The sequence below is a fragment of the Lissotriton vulgaris genome, chromosome 6 (assembly GCF_964263255.1).
Source record: "Lissotriton vulgaris chromosome 6, aLisVul1.2, whole genome shotgun sequence".
Taxonomy (NCBI): domain Eukaryota; kingdom Metazoa; phylum Chordata; class Amphibia; order Caudata; family Salamandridae; genus Lissotriton; species Lissotriton vulgaris.
In genome coordinates, this window is record NC_141694.1 from 1,006,534,058 (window position 1) to 1,006,559,483 (window position 25,426).

A 25,426-nucleotide genomic window follows, 5' to 3' on the forward strand; every position below is an offset into this window, starting at 1 on the left:
TATGAGGATTGGGTGTTGCTCTTATAGTATTGCGTGGATTGCGATGCCTGACCCCTTGAGGTGCCTCTGTTATTGGAGCGGCGAAAGGAACCCCTCCGAAACTGCTGGGACTGTAGGGCACCCATAGATTTAGCAGTGTCAGTGTCTTTTTTCATCTTTTCAAGGGCTGCATCCACTTCCGGTCCAAACAGGTGGTCTGGATTAACTGTTTGGTTCAGGATGGTAGTCTGTATGTCTGGTTTAAAGCCTGATATTCTAAGCCATGCATGCCTCCGCAGTAGCACGCTAGTGTTTATAGCCCTGGAGGCAGTATCAGCCACGTCCAGTGCGCACTTAATGGAAGCATTGGTGATAAGCTTCCCCTCCTGAATTAACATCTCAGCTCCCTCCTTGTACTGATCAGGTAAGTGCTGTAGAAGTGTTTCTAGGGTGTCATAGTGTGCCCTATCGTAGCGTGCAAGTAGGGCCTGCGTGTTTGAAATGCGCCAAATATTAGCTGCCTGCGCAGCAATACGCTTCCCTGAGGCTTCAAAGACTTTCGATTCTTTGTCTGGGGGAGGAGCATCACCCGTGGTCTGTGAGTTCGCCCGCTTACGTGCGTTGGAGACAACCAAAGAGTCCAGTGGCAACTGTCCCTTGATGTACGTCGGGTCAGTGGGCGCCGCTTTATATTTTTTATCAATACGAGGATTGATGACTCTTGCCCGGGTGGGCTCCTTGAAAACCTCAGGTGCATGCTTTATCACCCCCTTGAGCATTGGCAATGTCTTGACAGTCTTTTCAGCCACTGAGAAAGTGTCAAACAGAAAATCGACATCCACAGGGTCCGCATGGAGGTCGACATCATGGTTGGCCGCAGCTCTTTCAATTAGAGCGTTGAAGGCTGCAGAGTCCTCTGTTGGGGAAGTTTTTGCAGCAAAAAGCTGCGGCTCGTGTCCTGACTGAGGGTCCTCAGGGTCGCCTCCAGCAGACCATGGCTCATTGACCTCTTCTGGATCCGAGTAGGCTGGATAATTGTACTCCTCCTCCTCATCCCCGTCACCCTCTCCAGCGTTAGAGTGAGCGGGGGAGAGATCCAAACCTTGTGGAGATGTAGGCTCCATAGGGGCAGAATCGCCCGCAGAGTCCAACTTCCTTTTGAGTGGAATATGAAAATGCTCCAACACAGGCTCCGGGGTGATCTTCCTTTTAAGGAGAGAGAGCTTGCCAGTGTTGGCGTCGATGACAACTTCCCGACGCTCCTCCTCTGCCAGTGGCTGGTGCCGCGGCTTCGGCACCACCAAGGACGCCTTCGGCGTCGAAACCTGCTTCAAGGGCACCCCGGCCCCATGTGTTGGTGCAAAAGCCTTCGGCACCGTCTTGGGCGGCAGCGTGTAGTGAATCGGCGTCTGCGCCTTCGCCGGTTTCTGTGGAGGCTTCGGCGCCACATCCTTCGGCTCGAGAGCCCCTGCTCCCCCCCGAATACGCTGAAGGGACTCCGTGACCTTCTTGGTAAAGGAGGGGGAGGGCTGGACCGGCTCGAGTGATTCCTCCGAGTCCGGAGTCGGGTCGGCGACTAAAGGCGTAGTCTTCGGAGCCGACACAGCACCACCCTTGGCTTTGTCGACCGGGAGCGGTGCAGTCAGAGACTTTGGGTCGTCCTGACGCTTTTTGGAGGGCTTCTTAGGGTCACCGACCTTCTTGGCGTCGACGCGGCTCTTCAGAGCGTCGACCAGCTTCGGCGCCGACGCAGCCGCGTCGGGCGTTTTCGCCTTCGGCTTCGGCACGGGGGTCTTCGGGTCGACCATTTTGGCGTGGCTTTTGATCTCGGCGGCCATCTTGGATGTCTTCGGCGCCGAGGCCTCTGTAGCCTTAGATCCCACCAGTGCGACTTGCACTTTCACTTTCGGTTTCGATACCGATGGTGTTGACCCAGATGGCTTCACTTTCGGTTTCTGTACCGGGAGTGGCGCATCACCAATGTCCGTGGCCGGGCCCGGAGGCGGGGCTGTGGGACGAGTATTGAGGTCTTGGGTAAGGCCCGAAGGCGATCCCTCGACCTGGGCCTTATGCTGGGGTGCTGCCCCGGAGTCAGCATGAGGATGCTCTTCTTCTGAGCTATCCTCCACGGTGGCAATGGCCCCGTCGTCGTCCCCTACCTCCTCGACGACTTCCTCGAACTCCTCATCTCCCGCGTCGTAGTCCTCGTCCTCCGACGCCGGGTTAGAGTCCGAAACCTGTAGGACGGTGTCGTCTTCAGCATCTTCCTCAAAGATGTTGGCTGGAGGGGGTGCCGACAACTGGGCCTGCAGCCTTGCGGCCCGACGTAGCTTGAGTGTCTTCTTCGACCGGAACTTGGAGCAGGCCATGCACCTGGCCTCGTCGTGGTCCGGCGATAAGCATCTGTTGCACACTGGGTGCACGTCGAGGTGAGAATACTTTGAGGCGCACACTGGGCACCTCTTAAACGGAGTTCGTTCCATGTTGAAGTAGTCTGGAGCGTCGTGTAGGCCCGTCCGCGCCGACAGCACGCGGAAGGGCAGCAAGTGTTCGGAGCCGATGAATAAACCAACCCGAACGATGAACAATACCGACGCGAGACCTAAAGACCTTTTGGTCTCACTTAAGGAAAGTTAAACAACTATCGATTCCGACAGAGGGAACCGAAACACATCCAAACCCAATGGCGGAAAAAAACAATCTGGGGATGGAGGCGATGCCCATGCGCACTGTAGTCCAGGGGAGGAGCCACCTATCTCGTGATACTTCGAAGACTCTTCCAGGACAACAATGTGCAATCATCCGGACCCAACACTAGGCGGCGATCTATGCACAGATATGAATTCAGCAGCCCACATGCCTCGAACATTGATATTACAAATAACAATGGCTTTTCATTTTTTTAATACTTAAATAAAAGTTATTGTAATGGAGTTGGTGGAAGGGTGAAGTGGGTCGTGTCCCCGAGTGATGTGGTGGTGTCCCGAGTGATGTGGTGGTGTCCCCGAGTGAAGTGGTGGTGCTCCCGAGTGATGTGGTGGTGTCCCCTAGTGACGAGTGGTGCCCCTGAGTGATGTGGTGGTGACCCAGAGTGGTGTGGTGGTGTCCCCGAGTGAAGTGGTGGTGTCCCCGAGTGAAGTGGTGGTGTCCCCGAGTGAAGTGGTGGTGTCCCCGAGTGAAGTGGTGGTGTCCCCGAGTGAAGTGGTGGTGTCCCCGAGTGATGTGGTGGTGTCCCCGAGTGATGTGGTGGTGTCCCCGAGTGATGTGGTGGTGTCCCCGAGTGATGTGGTGGTGTCCCCGAGTGATGTGGTGGTGTCCCCGAGTGATGTGGTGGTGTCCCCGAGTGATGTGGTGGTGTCCCCGAGTGATGTGGTGGTGTCCCCGAGTGATGTGGTGGTGTCCCCGAGTGAAGTGGTGGTGTCCCCGAGTGATGTGGTGGTGTCCCCGAGTGATGTGGTGGTGTCCCTGAGTGATGTGGTGTTGCCCCCAGAGTGATGTGGCGGTGCCCCCAGAGTGATGTGGCGGTGCCCCCAGAGTGATGTGGCGGTGCCCCAGAGTGATGTGGCGGTGCCCCTGAGTGATGTGGCGGTGCCCCTGAGTGATGTGGCGGTGCCCCTGAGTGATGTGGCGGTGCCCCTGAGTGATGTGGTGCATGGCAGTGGTTGTGTCTGTGTGTGCACGGCAGTGGTGGTGTCTGTGTGTGCACGGCAGTGGTGGTGTCCGTGTGTGCATGGCAGTGGTGGTGTCCGTGTGTGCATGGCAGTGGTGGTGTCCGTGTGTGCATGGCAGTAGTGGTGTCCAAATGGACTCAAGGTGCACTTTTCCGAACGGAGGTTTTTTTAATCGAAGACTGTGATTTGTGATTGTTGAGACTGCGTGGTTCTGAATGAGACGCCGACAATAGTATATCTTCTTAAACTTGGATCTTGTGAATAGTGCCCATTCAGAGATTGTATTTTTATCAAAAGAAGGTATTTACAGCCCTACACCAAAATCATTGTTATTACTCTTGCTGGATGAGCATTGAGCTGTTGACGGTCTGGGGTGAAAAGGTAATTAGTCTTTGCATTCTGCCCCAACAATACAGCGAGTGGTAGGCCCCCCAAGATGGAGGAGCCAGGGAACCCACGCATTGCAAAAAACTAAAGCAACCAAGATGCTTTCACAGCCTGATGGCCCATGGGATTTAATTAATGCTGCATGTCCCTATCACATACACTTTCACTGGGTTCGTGTTTTGCCAAAAACTGGTATTTGACTTTCAGCAGAAGGAAGGCGATCTGGGAATCCCACACCTAGAGAGATACTACCAAGCTGTCCAGCTGCGTTAAATGATTGAATGGTACAGGCTCACTTCTGGGAAACCTTAGTGTTTCATTGACTGAGTAGTCACAGGAACCCATATCTGGAAGGTGCCCTGGGTACTTAAAAAAACATCGACCTGCTGTGGTATATATCTCGCCAATTCTTAAGGCTACGGTGGGAATATGGAACACGGTGCAGGAGTCCCGACACCTCTCCACTCACACATCCCCTTTCACCTCTTTTATAGGCCACCCGGACTTCCCACCGGCTAAAGACGGCGATTGCTACATTAAGTGTCCGGAAGCTAATTGTAAGAAAATTGGAGACTTCTTTGATGCCGAAGGGGTGATGGACTGGTTATAGTTTCCGTAGTGAGGCTTATTGGCAATATATTTCCCGGAGGCACTGGGTCTCACATGCCCCACAGCCACATACACAATGGCCTCCCTCTAACAAACTTTGAACAATGGTTCATAACCTGCCACTCAGACAAATGCCTGCTCTCCGATATGTATTCTTTCCTCCTCACACCACACCAAATCCCCAGCACAGCGTAGATGGGAGTCCGAATTTGAGCAAGAATGTTCCTTTAAGGAATGGCAGGATATTGTACACAGGCCCAGGGCCTCTTTTTGCAGCACCCGCCGGTAAAGGAATGTTTCTTAAAATAACACTCAATTGGTACTATATCCCGGCTAGGGTGGCCTGCTGGAACGAAGGGGGGCACACAGAGCTGCTGCCGCTGTGGTTAAAAGGGCACACGCGTGTTTTGGCACTGTCCGAAAATTCAACAGTTTTGAGAGGCCATGTTGTCTGACATAAACAACACCTATGACACAGATTAGGATCCCAAGCTATATGCTATAAGAGATTCCGAATGCCTTAATCTATCCTCTCAAACCTTCCGAGGGAGAGCCAGCCATCTGGGGCCGCCAAGCAGGTTCTGCTTTCCAGATGGGGAGCTGAGAGTGTCCTGACTTGACTGGATTGGCTGCACAAGATGTGGGAGGGGCTAGGTATGGAAAAGAGAGTATTACAAATACACTACTGTGCTTTGACAAAACATGGGGTTCCACTATAGAATTCTTAATGGTGGCATTTAATGAACTAACCTGCCCAAGGAATCTGGGAGCTCTCTGACCTACTGGATCAGCCCAAATGACTGCGTGATGCAATCTCCTGTGAGGTGCGTGGCATCTATGTGTGACACTCCATTATCTGGTGCGATTACTTCTCTAAACTGCTTAAGGTTTCTCCTTAATTTCCTTTCCTTATATCCTTCTTAGCAGGGCTTTAAGTGGGCCGGGTCTCAAGGGGTCTGAGCACCGGCAGTTTTTTTTAAGGGGGGCTCGAAACGGGTCTCTATCTGGCTCTGTTTTGAGCCCTGGCACAGGCGGTTCCTTTTTTTTCAAAGCATGTCACTGCAGTCCGGAAAAAAGCGCCAGGGCACAAAACATAGCCGATAGAGACCTGTTTCGAGACAGCAGGCACATCGATGTGCACTGCTCACACTGCTCACTTCTCACTAGAAGAATTTATGGCATGACGTCATGGCAGCTAAGCGTTGTGGGGGAAGGGAAATCCTTTAAAGAGTCATTTTCCTTCTGGATTTCCCTTCTCTTTCTGAAACGCAAGAGCAGCAACATTGTGGTAAGGTCACCAGGGCTTTAATTGGAAGCTTTTTTAATATTATATGTAACAAGGCAAGCATTAGTTGCAGCTTATGTATTTTATGCAACTAATAACCATTGACAAAGCCAATAGTCCTTACTTGTAGGTATGATGTTACTTGTTGTATCACATATCTGGATGCAATGACAGAAACAGCAAAATGCAAGTCGGGCTGCACACTATGCTAAACACAGATTTTTAGCGTAAGATGTGTAAAGCCACGTCCCTAATTACACTGGCCACACCCCTTGGAGAGACCCCCCAGTTTTTTCATCCCACTTAAAGCCCTGCTGTCTCTTAACCTCATTCAGCCAAACCCCAACAAACAGCAGACATAAATGATTGATACCCTCTGAGGTATGCAGATTCTTGATGGCCTACCTCATAACGAATGCATCACGAAGCTGTAAATAAGCTAGTTTGAACTGTACAAATAGGAATAACATGACATTTATGTAAGGTTTCCCTCCAAGCGGGAGTTCCATAAAGAGGATGTGAACGCAATTCTTTGAGCGAAAATGCGGAAATAGCTGGAGCAGTTTGAATGGCAGTACTAGTAGGACAGAAACTATTAAAAGGTAAATTTTCCAATAGTAGAAACTTCTATAAAATGCATGTTTCCATAATGAGGGCCTTATTTTGAATTGTCTAGTGGGGCATACAGGGAAGTTGGTGGAGGGGGGTGATACTGCTCTGGACAACAAATGGTCTGGTGCTTCAGACCCCCAAATTACCTTGTCCAGAAACATTGAACTCTGTTTCACAAAGAGCAGTTCAGTGGTCTGTAACCCGTGGCTGGAGAGTGACTGTGAGCAAAGGCATAAGGACCCAGTTCCTCTGGCCTAGGGATATGGACAAAACTCCCCGACCCTGGCATGGCTGTAGAGCCCGGAACACCAGCCATCCGCTGGCACCCATCACCTGCTGAAAACAGATGCCAATGACACCAGTAAACCCCCCCACCAACAGTATGGAGGGGCACTTTTAGAAAAAGGTCGGGTAATTCTGGGTCTGCTGGGTTACTCCCCATTCCGTGGACGTTAACTCGCGGTGGGGTAAGGCTGGGATTGATTCTGCTCCTGTTACCTCCTTGCTAACAGAGAACTCGCTACGAGGCTGAAGAGGAATGTTAAAGCTGCATACATATCTCTTTGCGTCTCGTTAACTCCAGAGCTCTTCGAGTGCACTCCCCAGAGCAGAATGTTTCTGTATTCGTGGATTCTCGGAACCAGCACTTTGTTAAAAGTCGATAGGGGAGTTCTGGTTACAGCATGAACTTGACTTAGCAGGGAAGGCTTGCCGCGCGGTAGGCAGGCGGTTGCCTAAGCGCAGTGATGGTTCTATAATATTAGAGTTGATAGCTTAAACGTGCTTTGTCCTGGCCTGTGAGCCCTAGCAAGGGTTGTGAAGCAAAAAATACTTATTGCAGCGTCTAACCGTCTTTCTATCATATTGGGGATCATTATTGACAATTATTTAAAATCATAATAGAAGCGAAACATGATAATACATTAAATGCGTCGAAAACAGAGTACACCCCGGAATCCCGCCGCGGCCGCCCCGGAAGTCAGGCACGGTCGCCTGTGACGGGGACGGGGCCACGTCCAGACCGGAAGAGGAGGCAGGCGGAGTCAATGCGTCTCGCGGCCCGGGGCTCCTGTGAGCGGTGTGGAGCCCCGGGGCCGCGCCAGCAGGAGGTTGGGCGCAAAGTGCTGAGAGCAGAGTCCCTGACATTGGCCAGGTAAGTTCCAAAAGGCTGGGGGGGCTTGGTGCACTTGTGTGTGTGTGTGTGCGTGTATGCTCGTGTGTGTATGTATGTGTGCGACGGTGACGGCGGGGGAGGGGGGGCCTCGGTGCACGTGTGTGTGTGCGCGCGTGTGTGTGTATGTGTCCGGGGGGGGGGGGTGTCTCTGTATGTATGTGCGTGCGTGCATGGGCGCTTGTGTGTGTGTGTGCGCATGCGTGTGTGGTGCTTGAGCTTCCCAGGAGACAGCGCCTGGCCACAGCGCGCGTTCCAGTTTCATATCGCCTCCAAGGCGATGCGCAAGGCCGGGACTGTCTCGTGGGAAGCACAGTCGGCAACAATAGATCTCTAGCGAGACACAGCGCTGACGCGCTGCGTTTTCGCTACGAGACCTAAAAAGAGACACAGTAAGGTTAAAATATTTATTTTAACAACGTGATCTCATGCGCAGTATTTTAATCAACATAAGCAGACATATGATCAAAATAATATGGTCAGGATGGTTACAACTCCATAAAATACAAAAGGAGGAATCATATTACAATGATTGTGCAAACAGGTGATATAGCGCCTAGTTTAAACACCCTCCCTATATAGGAACAATGTAATATAAAACTATAGAAGGTCTCTTGAGCTTGTTTTGGGGGGCCCCATTACCTGTCCACTCAGTAAGTGAAAATTACATCTGGATCGGCAAGTCTCTCTGCATCCCTGGAATCTTCTGAGTGTCTGAAATTATGGCAAGTGTGCTATGATAAAGGCGCCAGAATCCTACCCGGGCTGCAGCTGCCAAAATGTTGTGTCTAGAATGTGTTACACGGACACGCCGATAAACAGGCTCACATGTTATGATAACCTTGACGGCTCAGCACTCACTGTACAGACTGGGGCACGATGTATCTCTAGAGATGTCGAAAAACAAACCTTTTCCAATGCATAGACCTTCGTGAAAGCTAACGTTGCACAAAACAGCTAAGCAGGGTTGTGTGCATAAAACAGCAAAAGGTAAAATTGCGTTTATACTTCTAAGAAGCCATGCTAATTTAACATGCACGCAAAAAGAGGCCCATAAGCCACACTACAGGGGGATATCCAATTCTGAAAGGAAGTTTTTACTTTGACGGAAAAGGATAGGTTAATGCACAACTGCTAAAAAAGGGTATGACCCCAAAAACAGGTCAGGAAAGACAAGGGTCCTCACATAGCTTAAACAGTTTATAAAAGAATGTACAGCATATAGGGACAATACTACTAAACATGTAAAAACTCAAAGAAAGAAGAAAGGATAAGAAAGTGGGAATACCAGGCCACCTTGGTAAAGGCAACAGAAGAGGGATGTAAATGACAGAGTGAGACAACATAGGGGAAGACATTGTGTGCTATCACAAGAATATACCCTAACAAGAGAGTAGAATGCTGGAGATGTAGGGAAGGACAGTTCAACCATCAACATGTGGTGGTCATGTGAGAAACTGAATTAATTCTGGAAAGAGGTTCTTAGTAGAATTGAACAGGTAATGGGGTACCCTATTATTAAGTTGCAAGAAGTGATTTTTCTTGTCTCAGAGACAGGAGAGCAGGACATAAGACTAGGGTGGAGTGAACGGTGGTGAACTACTTTTTCCTAGCACAAACAAATAATAGCTCCTAAATGGAAAAGCTCAAATTACTACCATGCTGGTCAGATGGTACTCAAAACTGTTGACAATATTAGTGAAGGAGAAAATAACATACAAATTGAATAAACAACACATGGAATTCAAGAAAAAATGGTTACCACCGATAGAGCTTCTCACAAAACTTGAATAGGCCACAAGAAGACCCTTGAGACTGAAATGACTCAACTTACAATATATATATATATTTTTTATATATATATGTATATATATTTATATAGTGTGTGTGTGTGTGTGTGTGTGTGGGGCGTGTGTAATTGGCGCTCCTCCACGCCAAATACAATGAAGGGTGAGGTTAGTCTCTTCAATACACTATTTACATCTCTAACATTTGTGGATGGCAGTTTGTTAGGGAGAAGGGAAAAAGTTCAGAATATGTTCACGTTAATATATGTACAAGCTCACCTTACTTTATGTAATATATTCAATTATCCTAATCTCGACTAACCATTACTTTAAAATTTCAACTCGTTACTTACCCCCCCATACCTAACGTGGACTTCTTGGTGGCCCGATCACTTAATCTCCCCGCACCTCTCACCGTTGTCCTTATGTACCGCCCCCCTCAATCTATGCCGTTATTCGTAGCTGCTCTACAAGATCTCTTGGCCACGCTGGTGGTCAATAACTCTTCAGTTATCCTGCTCGGTGATTTTAACTACTGGCCAGGGGACCCCAGGGAAGACCTGTCTTCTAAAGACTTCTCTGCTACCCTTCACTGCTTGAACTTCTCACCTCATATCTCGGCCCCCACCCATGTCCAGGACCATATCCTGGACCAAATTTGGTCATCACGTTGTGGCATTTCACCCCCCCCCCATACTCCCCTGCATTTGGTCTGACCACTCCACTATTTCATTTTCCATTCATTCGGCTTTGGCCGATAAGCTGCCTCTACCCAAAAATGTTCTGGCTCGCAGCTGGAATAAAACTGACCTCAACTCTCTCTCGCTATCTTTGGCCTCTTCAGCTCCTGACCTTACTGACCTCTCCCTGGACTCGCAGGCAGACGCCATTAGTTCCTGGCTTTCCTCTTCCTGCGATCAGGTTGCCCCGCTCAAGAAGGTCAAATCCGTCCGCCCTTATGATGCGCACAAATGGTTCACCAGTGAGCTCAAAGATCTTAAACTTAATCTCAGGCGGTCGGAACGTCACTGGAGACGGAATTACTGCCCTATTCTCCGCGCTAAATACAGACTTCTCCTTAATGACTACAAAAGAGCCATCCTAGCGGCCAAAACTAAATACTTCACCGAGAGAGTTGCTCTTTCCGCCAATAAATCTCGAGAAATCTTCTCCCTGGTCCATAACCTAGCTACTTCCGACCGCACAAGCACTAATCTCGTCCCATCCCAGACCCTCTGCTCTTCACTCAATGATTTTTTCATTGAGAAGATCGTTAAAAACTTCAAAGTATACTACATTCGGCAGCCAGATTAGTCTTAAAACTACCCAGAAAATCTTCAATATCAGCTGCCCTAAAAACTCTCCATTGGCTCCCTTTGCATAAAAGAATATTTTTTAAGATTCTAATTGTCGCATTCCGGGCATTCAATAACACAGGCCCTAAATACCTCATCAGGCGCTATCCCCACTACAACCCTACTAGAAATCTACGATCCTCCAATGACAATCTAATACAGCTAGCTAGGTTTAATCTCAAAACCAAAGGTGGCAAAACCTTGGCCTATCTGTCCTCCAAAGCCTGGAACTCTATGCCCAAAAGTCTTAGGTCCCAAACCCAGGAATCCAAGTTCAGGAAGCTACTAAAAACCTGGATCTTTAATCTCCCAGACGATCATACCATGGCCGCCATCTAATATGTAACTGAAAGCTTACCTTCAAACAGCGCCAAGATGCTCCTTTCGGAGCGACCGTTGTGCTTTACAAATACCACAACAAATTACAAATTACAAACATAAAGGCCAACATCCCTACGGTGTTCCAACCCGGCCTCTCTTGTTCTCCCCCTCTGCCCTCCTCCTCTCTGGATCATTTCCCACCCATCTCTACGGACCAATTTCTCAAACTACTCACTAAAGTTAAGTCTGGTTCTCCAGCGGACTGTGCTCCAGCACGAATCCTCAAAACTCTATTCACCAGCTGTCCCTCTCCTCCCCTTGCCCTTCTTAACGCTTCTTTGGCTTTGGGTTCTGTTCCCTCATCTTTCAAATCTGATATAGTTCTTCCTATTCTTAAAAAAAATGGTCTGGACCCCTCTCTCCCTTCTAACTTTAGGCCTATCTCTCTTCTCCCTTATCTGGGCAAGATCCTTGAGAGTCACGTCACATCTTGCCTGTCCACCTATATTGAGGAGAACCACCTCCTAGCCTCCCATCAGGCGGGCTTTCGCCCAGGCCATTCCACAGAGACAGTGGGTATTGCGGTCCTGGACGAATTCAAGGGGAAAGCTGACATCAATCTCCCCCAAGTCTTGGTCCTCCTCGACTTGTCCGCTGCGTTTGACACGGTCGATCATTCCATCCTTCTCGACCGTGTCAGCGCAGCGGGGGTTCGGGGCACTGCACTCGCCTGGCTTGCGTCCTTTCTTCAGGGCAGGTCCCAAGCGGTCCACCTCTCAGGTTTCTCCGCTCCCTCTCGCTTAGTCACCTGTGGGGTCCCCCAAGGGTCTTCCCTTTCCCCTCTTCTTTTCAATCTTTACATCTACCCCCTTATCATCTCTCTCCTCGAGCTGGGGGTCTCTGTGTACAACTACGCGGATGACCTCCAGCTCGTCTTTGATCTCTCCTCCCCTTCTGATTCTCTTCCCAAGTTTGCTCAACCTTAGTCTTTATATCCGAATGGATGAGCATCAATCACTTGAAGCTCAACCCGGACAAGACGGAGCTTGTCCTCATGGGTGGTCCCTCAAACCCTTGGTCCGCGGTTCACTGGCCCCCTTCCTTTGGTCCCCCCCTTCCCCGGTTTCCTCAGTTCGTACCCTGGGCATCAAGGTCAGCCGGGACCTGTCTATGCATGCCCAAATTAGCTCCGTCGTATCTTCCTGCTTCCTGTCCCTCCGTCTCATTCGGAAGATCGCTCGCTATTTCTCCACGGACGCCCTCAAAACCATAGTCATGGCTCTTATCACTTCCCGCCTTGACTATGGGAATGGCTTGTACGTGGGCATACCCGCTTATGAAACCCGCCGTCTTCAGGCCATTCAAAATCAGGCAGCCCGCCTTATTCTTTGTCTTCCTAAATTTGCCCACATTACCCCTGCACTCAAGTCCCTCCATTGGCTTCCTGTGCACTTTAGATCTTTTTTTAAACTGGCCTGCCTGGCCTTTCGGGCTCACACTCACTCAGCTCCTCTCTTTATCGGATCTCTCATTTCTCCCCACGCCCCTAACCGCACTCTCCGCTCATCCTCTCTCTCCCACTTCTATGTCCCCCGTTTCCACAAATCCAGAACCGGGGGCACCCGATTCGCGGTTCTGGCCCCCCGGTTCTGGAACAGTCTCCCCCTTTCTATCCATTCCATCCCCATCTTTTCTCACTTCCGTAAAGCTCTAAAAACGTTCTTGTTTTCCCAGGCATTTCCCTGTTAGTTTCCCCGCTCCCTTTCAGTGAGTTTGGTCTAGCCCCCAGCGCCAGGAAGCCACTTGGCCGCAGTGCGCTTAATTAAGTTCTTTTTTCATTTCATTTCATTTCAACCAATGATAAAATGGAAGCTTGAGGAAAATAAATTCCACAAAAGAAAATACATATTACCCAACGCTCTGTTCATCCCACTCAAAAGAATATCCTATGTGCCCAAGGTTTTATGTATGAGAAAAACACCACAGACCAAAAGTAAACTAACTATTTAGTCTATAAAGCATTGTGTGCAGCCTTCTCCTGTTGCACAAAGGAGTGGTTCACCTTTGAACAGAATTTTACAAATATCGAATAGACAGATGTTTGCAAACAAGTTAGGATACATGCGTTTTAAAATACGTTATGAAAAAAAGCTTGAAACAACATCCGAGTAAAAAGATTTGCAAGAAAGAACAGTGACAATACTTACTTTAACTCTTTTCTCCCACAGATTTTTTACATCAATTCCGTGAAGAACAAGCTTCATGATGGTGCAAAACTCTTCGTGAGCACAGGTATTTAACAGCTGGCCCAGTAATCGGAACAACTCTGGTTCCAAGCTCTGAATAATCGGAATAGTTATCCAATGACCTGTTATCCAAAGAAAGGCAAACGTGACTAAGAAAAACACAACTTATTAGAATCATTAAACATGGTCTCTAACCAATGGGAATACAAAAATAAACAACTGTTACACAACAGCTGCATTTACTTATATACCTCTAGGCTTAAAAGTAAACAGTTTGCATATTATGTGAGCTAATGTGACCTGCTGAAAGGAGCACAAAAGGAACATTTTACTTATCTGTAAGCATCTGTTCGTGGCATGCAGTGCTATACATTAACATGATGTGCAGACTCTGCTATCTAGTTTTGGGCTCCCAAGTGTATAACTTGTTTTCCTTTAAAGAAGTCTTTTCAAGTCACAGGAACTAGTAACTTTGCGTATTGCTGCTAAAGTGCATTGTAAGTAAGTGCCCTCTTTTTGCATGGCTGCTCCCACTTTTTGCTAAACAGCTGATGTGCTCTGACTGAGTGTGCCCTGGTTTCCTGCCAAACACGTACCCATGGCCTATGTTCTTTCCTTAAAACTGCATTGAAAACAAAACCTCAGTGGCATTCTTTGGCCACAGGTCAGTACCTTGTAGTTGGTACCACAGGTACCAAGGGGACTGTGGTCAGGGAAGGCCTCCAAGGGCTGCAGCACTTATTGTGCCACCCTTAGAGTCCCTGTACCTTTAAAAACACAAATACTGCCTTTGCAGGCTGCTTGTTAGTGCAGAACAAAGTGTAGAGTCGACATGGCACACTTCTGTGTGCACCATGCCTACAACCCACTGCCCTGGCATACGTCAGCCACTCCTGTAGCTGGGTGCACTATACCAGTGGTGAGGGTACAGGTGCATAAGCCTTGTACCCCTACAGTGTCTAAGTCAATTCTTAGACATTGTAAGTACAGTAATGCCGTTAAGAATATATGGTACTGGGAGTTTGTCATTACGAACTCCACAGCACCGTAATGGCTTTACTGAAAACTAGGAAGTTTTGTATCAAACTTCTCAGCACATCAAACCCACACTGATGCCAGAGTGGGATTTAATGAAAAATGCACACAGAGGGCACCTTAGAGATGGGAAGCACCGCTTACAGCGGATATATCGCATCGCGCTGACAGTGTATCGCTGCTGTTACATCGTGCACGACATCACATCGCATGTCATCAGGACGCATGCAAGTGCATCGCATTTCATTGTACATCGTTAACCATTACATCGGAATCCGAATCCGGGAAGAAGAGACTTGTTTATTTAAGAGACTTTTGCGAGCAGAATGGCATTTTGTTTGGGGCATTTCTTTACCGGGCATTTGTTTATTTAAGAGACTTTTGCCAGGAGAATCGCATTTTGTTTATTGAAACATTACCAGATATGAAAAATACCGGCATACTTTACAGCGCAAACAGATATGAAAAAGCCGTAATTTCAAACAGTAGGAGCCACATATGATATTGCAATTACAGCGTCATACTTTTACAGAACATTAAGTGGCTTGTTTATTTAAGACACTTTTGCGAGCACACACTTTACAGTGCTTGATGACAGAAAGGCCCTGTTAAAAATGAATACAGATGGTTTTCTGTATAGTTCTATTTAAGTATCATATCTGGGACTTTGTAGGATCTTAAAACGAACAATTGCCAGTACGTTTTCTTTGCTCTGGAGAATTTAGCAACTCTCGACACGTATCTCAAAAACGTTCTTCAGCATGCCGTCATTTAGTAAATATAATGTGTTGGTATTTTTTTAAGTTGTTGGCTTTGTGAGCTGCGCATTCACTCAGCACACAAAAATAATACTTAAGCATCACATTTTGGACTGGCTTACGGTGAAAAGTGCATTTTGGAAACGTGCTGACAGGATAATGTAGCCATTAGACGCACACACACACACGCATATTTAATCGATAAAAGGTTTGTTCGGCTGCTAAATGGATCCGTACATAAGGATGGGCACCAAAACGGGATGAATGAATGCATAAATGAGTGGATGGGTAACCAAAGGGTAACCGGATGGGTGGATGGCTAAACGGAAGGGCGGAGCACACAACGAAGATTAAAAGGGTATAAAGTCGGTTAAAAAGATGCCTACAGGGATAGGCGAAGCGCTAAACAGATGAATGTATGATTTAATTGACTGACAGATAAATGGGCGGTTGCATCGTTGGGTGGAGTGGACAAGATGGACGGACGGACAGACGGAAGGTGAGGATGTACATCAGGGGTGGTTGTGTACGTCATTTGGTATGTTGCTATGCAATAGATTGACACGGCTGGATGGATGGTACACTAGACCCATGTGTGAACAGATGACTAAAGAGACAGATGCTTTCATAAAAGCTGCCTACGTGGGTGGAATGAGGGCTGTCTACCTACAAGTGCCGCTGACGGTGGCGATGGGTAATAGGCTAAACGCACACTCCCAGGCATTGCAGCCCGTGAATGATAAGGACTTGAACTGTAATTGTTGCCGCCTGTGCTGATGATTCGGGGGGTGCTGTGGGGGCACTGGTGTGCTTTGCTGTTCTTGTCTCCTGTTTGCTGGAGTGATGTCTATTCCTCGCTTCACCTTGGTGCCTCGCTCATCCCTTCCAGGCGCTGTGTGGCTGTCAGGTTGTAATGTGACAGTGTGCGCGCAGGGAGCAGGCTGCCCCTGCCCTGCGGGGCGTGCAGGGCGCCGCGCTGACAGACACAGGCAACTAAGGGAGTGTGCATGGGCTACAGAGGCGCATTCTGTCCCGCGCTGTGCTATACACACAGAGTGTGCATAGAGTACACAGTCCTAGGAGTTCAGTGCATGGTTGTTCCTGCTGCGTGCACCATGCGGTCCTCCACTTGTCGAATGCGGGAGTTTCACAGTTGCATACAGGGTCTCACACGCTACCCTGGTGCTGCGGGCTAAACCATCGCATTGCTATGTCGCGCGATGTAAAGTCGCGCGATGTGACATGCGATCCTATTGCATGGCCGCATTTGCGTTGCTACATCGTGCGATGCTAAAACGGCCGATGTGACTGCATTTGCGATGTAGTGACGGCGATGTGAATTACCGCGATGTGATTCACTACGATGGATTGTCATACAACCCTTAGAGATGCCCCCTGAAAAACGACCTAACACTAGTGTCCAGGCTGAGTGGCTGCTCACCAGCAGCCACCTCCAGACAAGTTTCTGGACCCCGGGGTCGAGAGCCTGCTGCTCTTAGGGGTCTGAAACAATGCACATCCTGAGGCAAGGTACCACGCCTCCAACCCCAGGATGGGCAGGGTCCACGAAGGGGAAGCTTCAAGCCTTGCCGCAGTTGAGCTTCCCCAATCATTTTGATGCTTCCAGCAACTGGCCCCCTACCAGTTCGGACCCCCGCTTTGGGCAGGGGAATCAGCTGGAAAACCAAGTGAGGTGTCCCACCTTTGCCAACCCCACCCCTCAGGTGGAAGAGGCGAGGTGAACCACAACTCTCAGTCCCCACCATCTTGCAAATGGGGGAACCAAGCCAACCAGAGTGAAGCATATGCTCCCCCTCCCACTGGAGGGTGGCATAATAGGGGGTGTATCCACCCCAAGGATTGGACCCATTGGTCTCAACCTTCACCTACCTGTAACGCCCCCAAATCTAGTATTCAGGGCAACCCTGAACCTCGCCTCCTCAGACAAGAACCGACTAAGAAGAAAATAAGAAGGACCGAAGGAGCCGTGCCAAAGCTAAGAAGAGGTGGACGCCCACCGACTTAGCACCAGCCCTACCGCCCGTCCCCACCTCGAACCTGCAGAAGCGAAATCCCGGTGTGTCCTGCAGCCAGCAACCTCAAAGAACCTGAAGGGCATGCCCTGCCTTCCACCCCAAATATTTTGTCTCCCATGAACACCGGATTTGTTCACCCACAGATTCTGGCTCCGGCCAAATCCCACGTCCGCACCACTCCGCACCCGACGCCCACGGCTGGAGATCGAGTGGCCCACAAGGAAGTCTCCCCGGCGATCCCGACCTGAGATCTGGTAGTCCATGACCTGCTTCGACCTTCTCCAGGACGCCTGCAGTCTCTTTCCAAAGGATCACCCCTGACTGCGACTGGAGCTGGTAAGAAAATCCAACACCTAAAGACACCCCTGTATCCGACGTCCCTCGACTTTGGGTGGCCAAACCGACTGTGTGCCACCATCCCCAGGTATCTCAACTTACCTCTCCAGCTGGTGTTCACCTCCAGAAGATCTTTATCCCCGAGCCTGCAGTATTTGTCAAAACCGGAGAACCTTCATTGAAACTAACAGGGCACCCAACACAAAAACAGCCCCCTATCGCCCATTGGATAACAAAGGGCCTCACACTCTGCAACTGGCCGCCCTAGTGCCACTGAGGGTACTTTGAGAGTGCATACTTGACCTGGGGGGAACCCTAGTTCTAACCACAGAAACTCAAACCCAACGACCAAGTACTTACTTGTTAACCGATAACTTAATTTCTCTCCATAAAAATACACTGTTTTCCCTTGAAAAATGTTTTAAGTGTGTAGTTGATTTTTAGGATAACCTAAAAAACTACAACTGTACAAAATTGATTTTACTTACCTTTTCTCTAGGAAATGTCCCAGTGTGATATCTAGGCATATCACAACGAGTAGAAAAAGTAACTTAGAAGTAATCTGAAAAACAACTGAAAAGTAATTTTGACATTTTGACTTACCTGTATTTCAATCAATTGCATTTGAACCTGCATTCAATTGTAAAACATTGCATAAGATTTTGCAAAGCATTTATTTCACTTACCTGTGCCAGGCTTGGCTTGCTTCTAGAAATAAAATAACTTAATACGTTTATACAAACAAAATCGGTCTGAGTTCAGTCTGAGTGTGAGACATCATTTTCTGATTGAGTGTGTAGAACAAATGCTTAACACAGCCATCTGATAAAGCCTTACTGCTCGCCCACACTACCACAAATAGAGAGTAAGGTGCTATCTACATTACCTCTGCCTACCTTTGGGGTTCCACTGGACTGTATACAGAGCATTCTTCCTACATAGGTGAATCAGCGGTGGGGTATACAACTTTGCATTTGTTGGACTTACTTGATTACCACCTGATTACACAACAGAACTGTTTAAATGGTCTTTAGAATTCAGATTTTTTGAATTGACAAATATTTCCAAATTACTAAAATTCTTGTTAGGGTCTTGGTTGAGTCCTTTTAGGATTTTAGAAAAATAAAAGTTCACTTTAATTAGGGCTAAGAGGGGTTAGAAGTTGTTTTAACAAGGTCTCTTAACAAGAACCCACCTGTTAGTGAAGAAAACCACAAGGCATAGAGAATCAGGTTGAGGAGCTCGACCTCACCCCTTATCTCCACTTAGAATTTAGGGAGTTAATGTCTCTATGCAAACTTGAAATTATAATCATGGGGTCCCATTCCTCCAAACAAAAGCTCCAGGACATGTTGGCAGGGTATGCTAAGGACCATCCTTCTGAGAATTCTAAAGACCGATCAGATGAAGACAGAGTGAGGGGATGAGGATAACTACCAACCCCGCCCCCCCCATACACACACTTCATAGGGAGAGAAGGCTCCCAGTGGCCCGGACTCGAAGAATAAACCCCACAGCACCTAGAGGCCTGACAGGTGGATCGGTGCTACGGAGGACATTGAGGACAGCCTCAAAGAGGAGAACAACCTTTTAGTAAGGTTGACCAAAATATTGGATCTAGAGACCAGACTCCTGGCTCTAGAGAAAGGGAGAGCAGAGATGAGCTTAGCTCCCATCAATGGTGGCAGCAATTTACTAAATAAAGATAAAGAACAAACATATGATCCTAAAACCCCCAAAGAGATTGTCCCTAAATATGAAGAGGGTGATAAGATCACAAAATGGTTCACAGCATTTGAGAGGGCTGTGAAATGAGAACAGTGAAAAAGTCACACTGGGGGGCACTCCTTTGGGAACTGTTCACTGGCAACTGCAGGGACAGACTCCTGAACAATACCTGGGCAGATGCTGGGTCTTATGACTTCATGAAGAGTACCTTGATTGAGGGCTTTGGACTTACAACAGAGGAATAAAGATTTAGATTCAGGGGGAGCTAAAAAAACACAAAATCGATCATGGATTGACTTCGTGGACTACTCAGTTAAGACACTAGATGGTTGGTTAACTGGAAATAATGTGTATTATTTCAATGGACTTTACAATTTGTTTATGAAAGAACATCTTTTAAGTATCCGCGTTTGGTAGACCTAGGTCGAATTTCTTCCCAAGAATTGGGAAAAAAGGCACTGGGTCAAGACAAGGGTGACAAAAAACAGCCACTGGAGGTGACCAAAAGAAAGGGGTTACAAAACCTCCCCAGGGGAAAGGTGGTGAGAATCCCCAGATAAAAAGCCTGAGTCTTCAAAAAGACCCGAATAACCTGCACATTGGGGTGGTTCCCAAAACTCTTCCCAGTCCAATAATAGGAACACGGGAAAGAACTCTGATCCCCTAAAGGCCTGGTGTCACAACTGTAAGAAGTTGGGGCACTCAATTGGAGATGCTGTTTGCCCAAACAAGAAGCACCCTAGTCTTCCTACAGCTACTCCTGGTGTGGTCAGTCTCCAGGTGGGATCAACAGTGTGCCCAGAGCAAATCAGTGTTCACACTAAAGCAGTTCTATTCACAGAAGGAGAAGTTTAGTTTGCCACTTTAGTTGTGTGGCCTCCCAACTTAAAGTAGTATGTGTAATACCCCTGGATGAATGGGACTAGAATAGAAGCCCTGAGGGATACAGGTGCCAGAGTCACTATGGTGAGAGAAGAGATACATTGGTTTCCCCAGAGCAATACCTGATTGGGAACGCTTACCCAGTCACCAACGCAGACAGTGTTCCTACTATCTATGCCATGGCTATGGTAACATTAGACTGGGGGGGGTTCTGGCCTGAAACAGGTAGTGGTCTCTCCAATGTTTCCAGCTGCCTGTATGCTTGATAATGACCTGGAACCCTCAGAATGGGCTGAGGTGGAATTAAAAACCCATGCAGCAATACTGGACATCCCTGAGATTGTGTGTGTAAAGACTCGAGCACAGAGCCGAAAGCAGGGTGAAAAAGAAGTGTTGGAGCCTGAAAGAATGGCCCAACCGTCCAAGAGAAAAGGTAAGAAGACTGGAAAACCAGCTTCTGTACAGCAAAAGGATATGGGTCCCTCTCCTCAGGGAGAGGACTTGGAAGCCCCAGAGGGAACTGAGCCCATGGAGCTTGAGCCTTACCAGGTTGAACTCTTAGGCCCAGGGGAACCATCTAGGGAGGAGCTGTGCCTTGGATAGCAGGACTGTCCCACTCTTGAAAGCCAGAGGCAGCAAGCTACTGCACCAGAAAAGGGAGATGTCAGTGGTAAGGACAGAGTTTACTGGGAGGAGGGACTACTGTACACTGAGGCCAGATACTCCAACCCTGGAGCCACTAGGAGTGTGGTAGTGCCTCAGAAGTACAGGGAGTTCCTACTAACTTTACCTCATGACATCCCCCTAACTGGACATCTGGGCCAAACCAAAAGCTGGAAAAGGCTAGTTAGCGACTTTTACAGGTCCCAGATGTCTCAGAAGGTAAAGGAGTTTGATAGCTCCTGTATCACCTGTCAAGCCAGTGTCAAAACAGGTGGACAGCTAAAGGCCCCCTGATACCACTACCTGTGGTGGGTGTTCCCTTTGAAAGGGTAGGTGTGGACATAGTGGGTTCACTTGAACCTCCCACAGCACCAGGAAACACATTTATACTAGTGGTAGTGTATCGTGCCACAAGGTATCTTGAGGAAATTCCCCTTAGGACTACTACAGCTCCTGCAGCAGCCAAGGCCCTCATTGGTGTCTTCACCATTGTAGGGTTTCCTAAGGAGGTGTTTTCAGACAAAGGGTTGAACTGCATGTCTGCTTACCTAAAACATATCTGTAAAGAGTGTGGAATGCAGTACATGTTTACTACACCCTATCACCCACAAAGCAACGGTCTTGTTGAGAGGTTTAACAAGACATTGAAATGCATGATTATGGGCTCTCTGAAAAGCTCAAAAGGAGATGGGATGTCCTATTACCATGCTTGCCTTTCGCCTACAGGGAGATGCCTCAGAAGGGAGTAGGGTTTTCCCCTTTTGAACTTCTGTTTGGCCATCCTGTCAGGGGACCACTCTGCCTTGTAAAAGAGAGTTGGGTGAAGCCTCTCCAAGAATCCAAACACTGACAATGTGGACTAAGTACTAGGCCTAAAGTCCGGTACTTTGAAAGAGCTTCCAAAAATCTTGAGGCCAGCCAGGAGTGCCAGAAGCACTGCTATGACCAAAAAGCTGCACTGTTAGAATTTCAACCAGGGCAAATGGTGTGGATTTTGGAGCCAGTGGCACCAAGGGCTCTCCAGGACAAACGGAGTAACCCTTACCCCATCTTAGAAAAGAAAAAGTGAGGTCACCTACTTGGTTGACCTGGGCACAAGCAGGACACCCAAAAGGGTGATCCATGTGAACCGCCTTAAGCTTTTCCATGACAGGGTTGACATCACCTTGCTGATGAACCTCTCCCTAAACTCCTTTCTTACAGCCCCAAAAATGGGTCAGTGGCTGGAGTTGTCTACTGGGACACCCTCTCTACTCAGCAGCAGGCTGATTGTAAGCAGGTCTTACAACAGTATGCTAAGCTCTTTTTCTTTGACCCTTGGTCATACAAACTGGTGTACCCATGATGTGGACATTGGTGACAATGTACCTGTCAAGAACAAACTCTATTGACAGTCTGATCAAGTCAAAGAAAGCATCAGAGGTGAAGTTAGCAACATGCTGGAGTTAGGGTTTTTTTAACCTTCTGGGAGCCCCTGTTCCAGCCTAGTGGTTCTAGTCCCCAACCTCATCCACAGGAGAGAAATTAGGTTTTGTGTGGACTACAGGGGGCTCAATTCCGTCACCAAGACAGAGGTTCACTCTATCCCAAGAGCAGATGAGTTGATAGACAAATTATGTGCAGCCAAATTTCTAAGTCCCTTTGCCTTAACTGCAGGATCATGGCAGATTGGCATGGCACCACGCACAAAAAGAAAATACAGCATTCTCCACCCCTGACGGGCATCGCGGTTTTCTGTTATACTTTTTGGTTTAGAGAATGCCCCTGCCACCTTCCAAAGGTTGGTGAATCAAGTCCTTGCTGGATTGGAGTCCTTAAGTGCAGCATATGTAGATGATATTGCTGTCTTTAGCTCCACCTGGCAGGATCACCTGATCCACATGGGGAAGGTTGTAAAATCCCTGCAAATTGCAGGCTTAACTTTGAAGGCATCCAAATGCCAGATAGGGCAAGGAACTGTGGTATACTTGGGCCACCTTGTTGGTGGAGGCAAGTGCAACCCTTACAGTCCAAGATCCAGGCTATCATGGACTGGGCAGCTCTAACAAACCAGACCCAAGTCAGGGCATTCCTTGGCCCCTATGACAGGAGGTTTGTGAGGGGATATGGGTCCTTTGTGACTTCCCTCACAGAACTTACCTCCAAGAAGATGCCCAAAAAGGTAAACTGGACCGTTAGCTGTCAAAAGGCTTTTGATACCCTGAAATAGCACTGATTTTCAAAGCTACAGACTATACCAAGCAGTTCACAGTGCAGACTGATGCCTCTGAGCTAGGGATAGGAGCGGTCCTATCCCAGATCAATGAGGAAGGCCAAGACCAACCAGTTGCTTTTATAAGCAGAAAGCTTCTCCCCAGGGAGCCGCATTGGAGTGCCATTGATAGGGAGGCCTTTGCTGTGGTTTTGTCCCTAAAGAAGCTGAGACTATACTCACTCCTTAGCTCAAACTGACCACAGACCTCTGAAATGGCTAATGCAGCTGAAGGTGAAAATCCTAAACTTTTGAGGCGGTCCATCTCCCTACAGGGAATGAAAGCACAATACAAGATATTCAATTCAAATATATTAGGTTGCACAAAATACAGTAGGGCCCTAGGGGCACGCTAATCCATATACTAAAATAGTAGTACAAGGACCACCACACAGAAAGTGAATAGGCCTAGGGCCTAAGGAATCGCTGGGGCTACGCTGAGCTACCAAGAGTTAGGAAGCAGGAGACCCACGGGAGGCGTTTGCAGTGTCTAATCACACACGCAGGTTACCATAGAGAAAGAATGGGAACGTAAAAGTTACAAACTAGTTATTTTAGGGCTCTTCTGACTGGACTCGGTGAAAGTTACTTGAAACCTAGACAGTTGGATAGTTGATACCCACAGGGGCACCAAAGTACTCGCGTTACCTCACCCACAGGAAGCGGGGACTTAGGTGTCAAAGTGTGTCGGGTTTCGTCGTCGAATCCTATGTAGACTGGAAGGAAGATGCTGCAGGCGACCAGCAGAGAAGTGTCCGGATGGATCCAAGGGTGGATCAGAGATGAAGAGGACCTGAAAGCTGATGGGAAGCTTGTCTCTGCAGCCACGTGGACCAGGAGGCGTCGACGACGACCAGGAGTCAGGCACGGACTGTCCCACGAAGGCTCTCACTGTCGGCGGTGTCAGCTTCAGGATTGGAGTCAACAAGCCTTGGCAAAGGCAATCCACACAGGATCCGGATACTGAATTGATAAAGCCTTGAGCTTGGATAAGCAGGTACTTCGGTCCTCAAACCTGAAGGTTCAGCATTTTAAAACTTTTTAATCTGTACTACACACCATCCAAGTTACATGATTGGGGTATGAGGATCGATAGTAACTGCCCTAGGTGCCAGAAAGGTCCTAGAGATCTTTTACATATGTTCTTTCATTGCGAGAAGCTCACCCCGATAAAAACAGAGATAGAGAAATTTTTAGAGGGGCTGCTAGGCTTAAAGATCAGCCTATCCCCGACAATGATGATCCTTGGGAGTGATAGTAAAACGGCCCTTATGAATAAAGAAATAGAGGCCTTTATTTTTCTAGCCGTTGCCGTTTTAAGTGTTCTACTCTCAGCCGCTTGGAAGGATCTAAATGCCCCAACCTTCCAAATGTGGCTGACCAGGCTTCTCGGTATTCATAACATCGAATCTACTCTATATTTTTACAAGGGTAAGAAAATGCGTGATTTTGGTAATAAGATATGGGACCCCCTTAAAAACTGGAGGGGGCAGTTATAATTAACCGGGGATGAGTCTCCTATATGGATATTTATTTGTATATGTAACCACCTATCTATTTTTTATATTGAATGTCTGGTTTTATCTATGCAGCTTTTCTGCTAATCGAAGTATATTACGAGATAATGTATGTTTTTTATGCTGTATCTGTTTTGTACCAATGAATTCTCAATAAAAAAAAAAAAAAAAAAAAAAAGGAAACAAAGTTGGCTTCTTACTCAGACCAGCAAGGTCTGAGGGGCTGCTTCTTTTGAGGGAAGCAGGGGCTAGTTTGGAGCAACCAGACCAGCTGTGTAAATTCAAAGGATCGTCGCCAAGATGGCCACTAGCCAACGGGCAAGTGACCGGGCAGACGCGTCGAGCAGGAAAATGCAAAAGGGCCCCACGCAGAACTCGTGGAGTGTGCAGGGCTGATCTTTGGTGCAGATGCTGCTCGGGGCTGGGGCTTCTCAATCCCCAATGCACATCTTCAAGGAGGCCTCGGGGCTGCACAGTTAGCAGGTCGCAGACTTTTCAAGATGGCCGGTCCCACGTCTCTCGTCACCTCCACGGGTCTCAGCTTTGCTGGGACTGCGGATCGGGCTGTTGGATGGCTGGAAGTCCGGTTCTCGTCAGGCTCTGTGCTCGGGCTCCGGCGGGAGGCGGCGACAAAGCAAGCCGTTGATCGCTGGATGGTGCCTGCTTGTGCAGGGTGGTCACTCCTTGACCACAAGGGCGATTCTTCAGTCGTCTTCTTCAAGTAGATCGTCGAAGGTCCAGAGTTTCATTTTAGAGTTTCAGTCAGGATTAATCTAAAGTCTTGGGACTCAGCTCTT

The 25,426-nt window shown here is 48.2% G+C and overlaps 1 protein-coding gene across 1 annotated transcript in view; it reads right to left on the bottom strand.

Moving 5' to 3' along the window:
• Positions 1-25,426, bottom strand: part of URB2 (URB2 ribosome biogenesis homolog) — a 966,667-nt gene that overhangs the window by 641,862 nt on the left and 299,379 nt on the right. Inside the window, exon 5 of the mRNA XM_086927065.1 lies at positions 13,385-13,545. Within this exon, the coding sequence (XP_086783191.1) occupies positions 13,385-13,545 (161 nt within the window). The remainder of the gene's footprint in view (positions 1-13,384; positions 13,546-25,426) is intronic.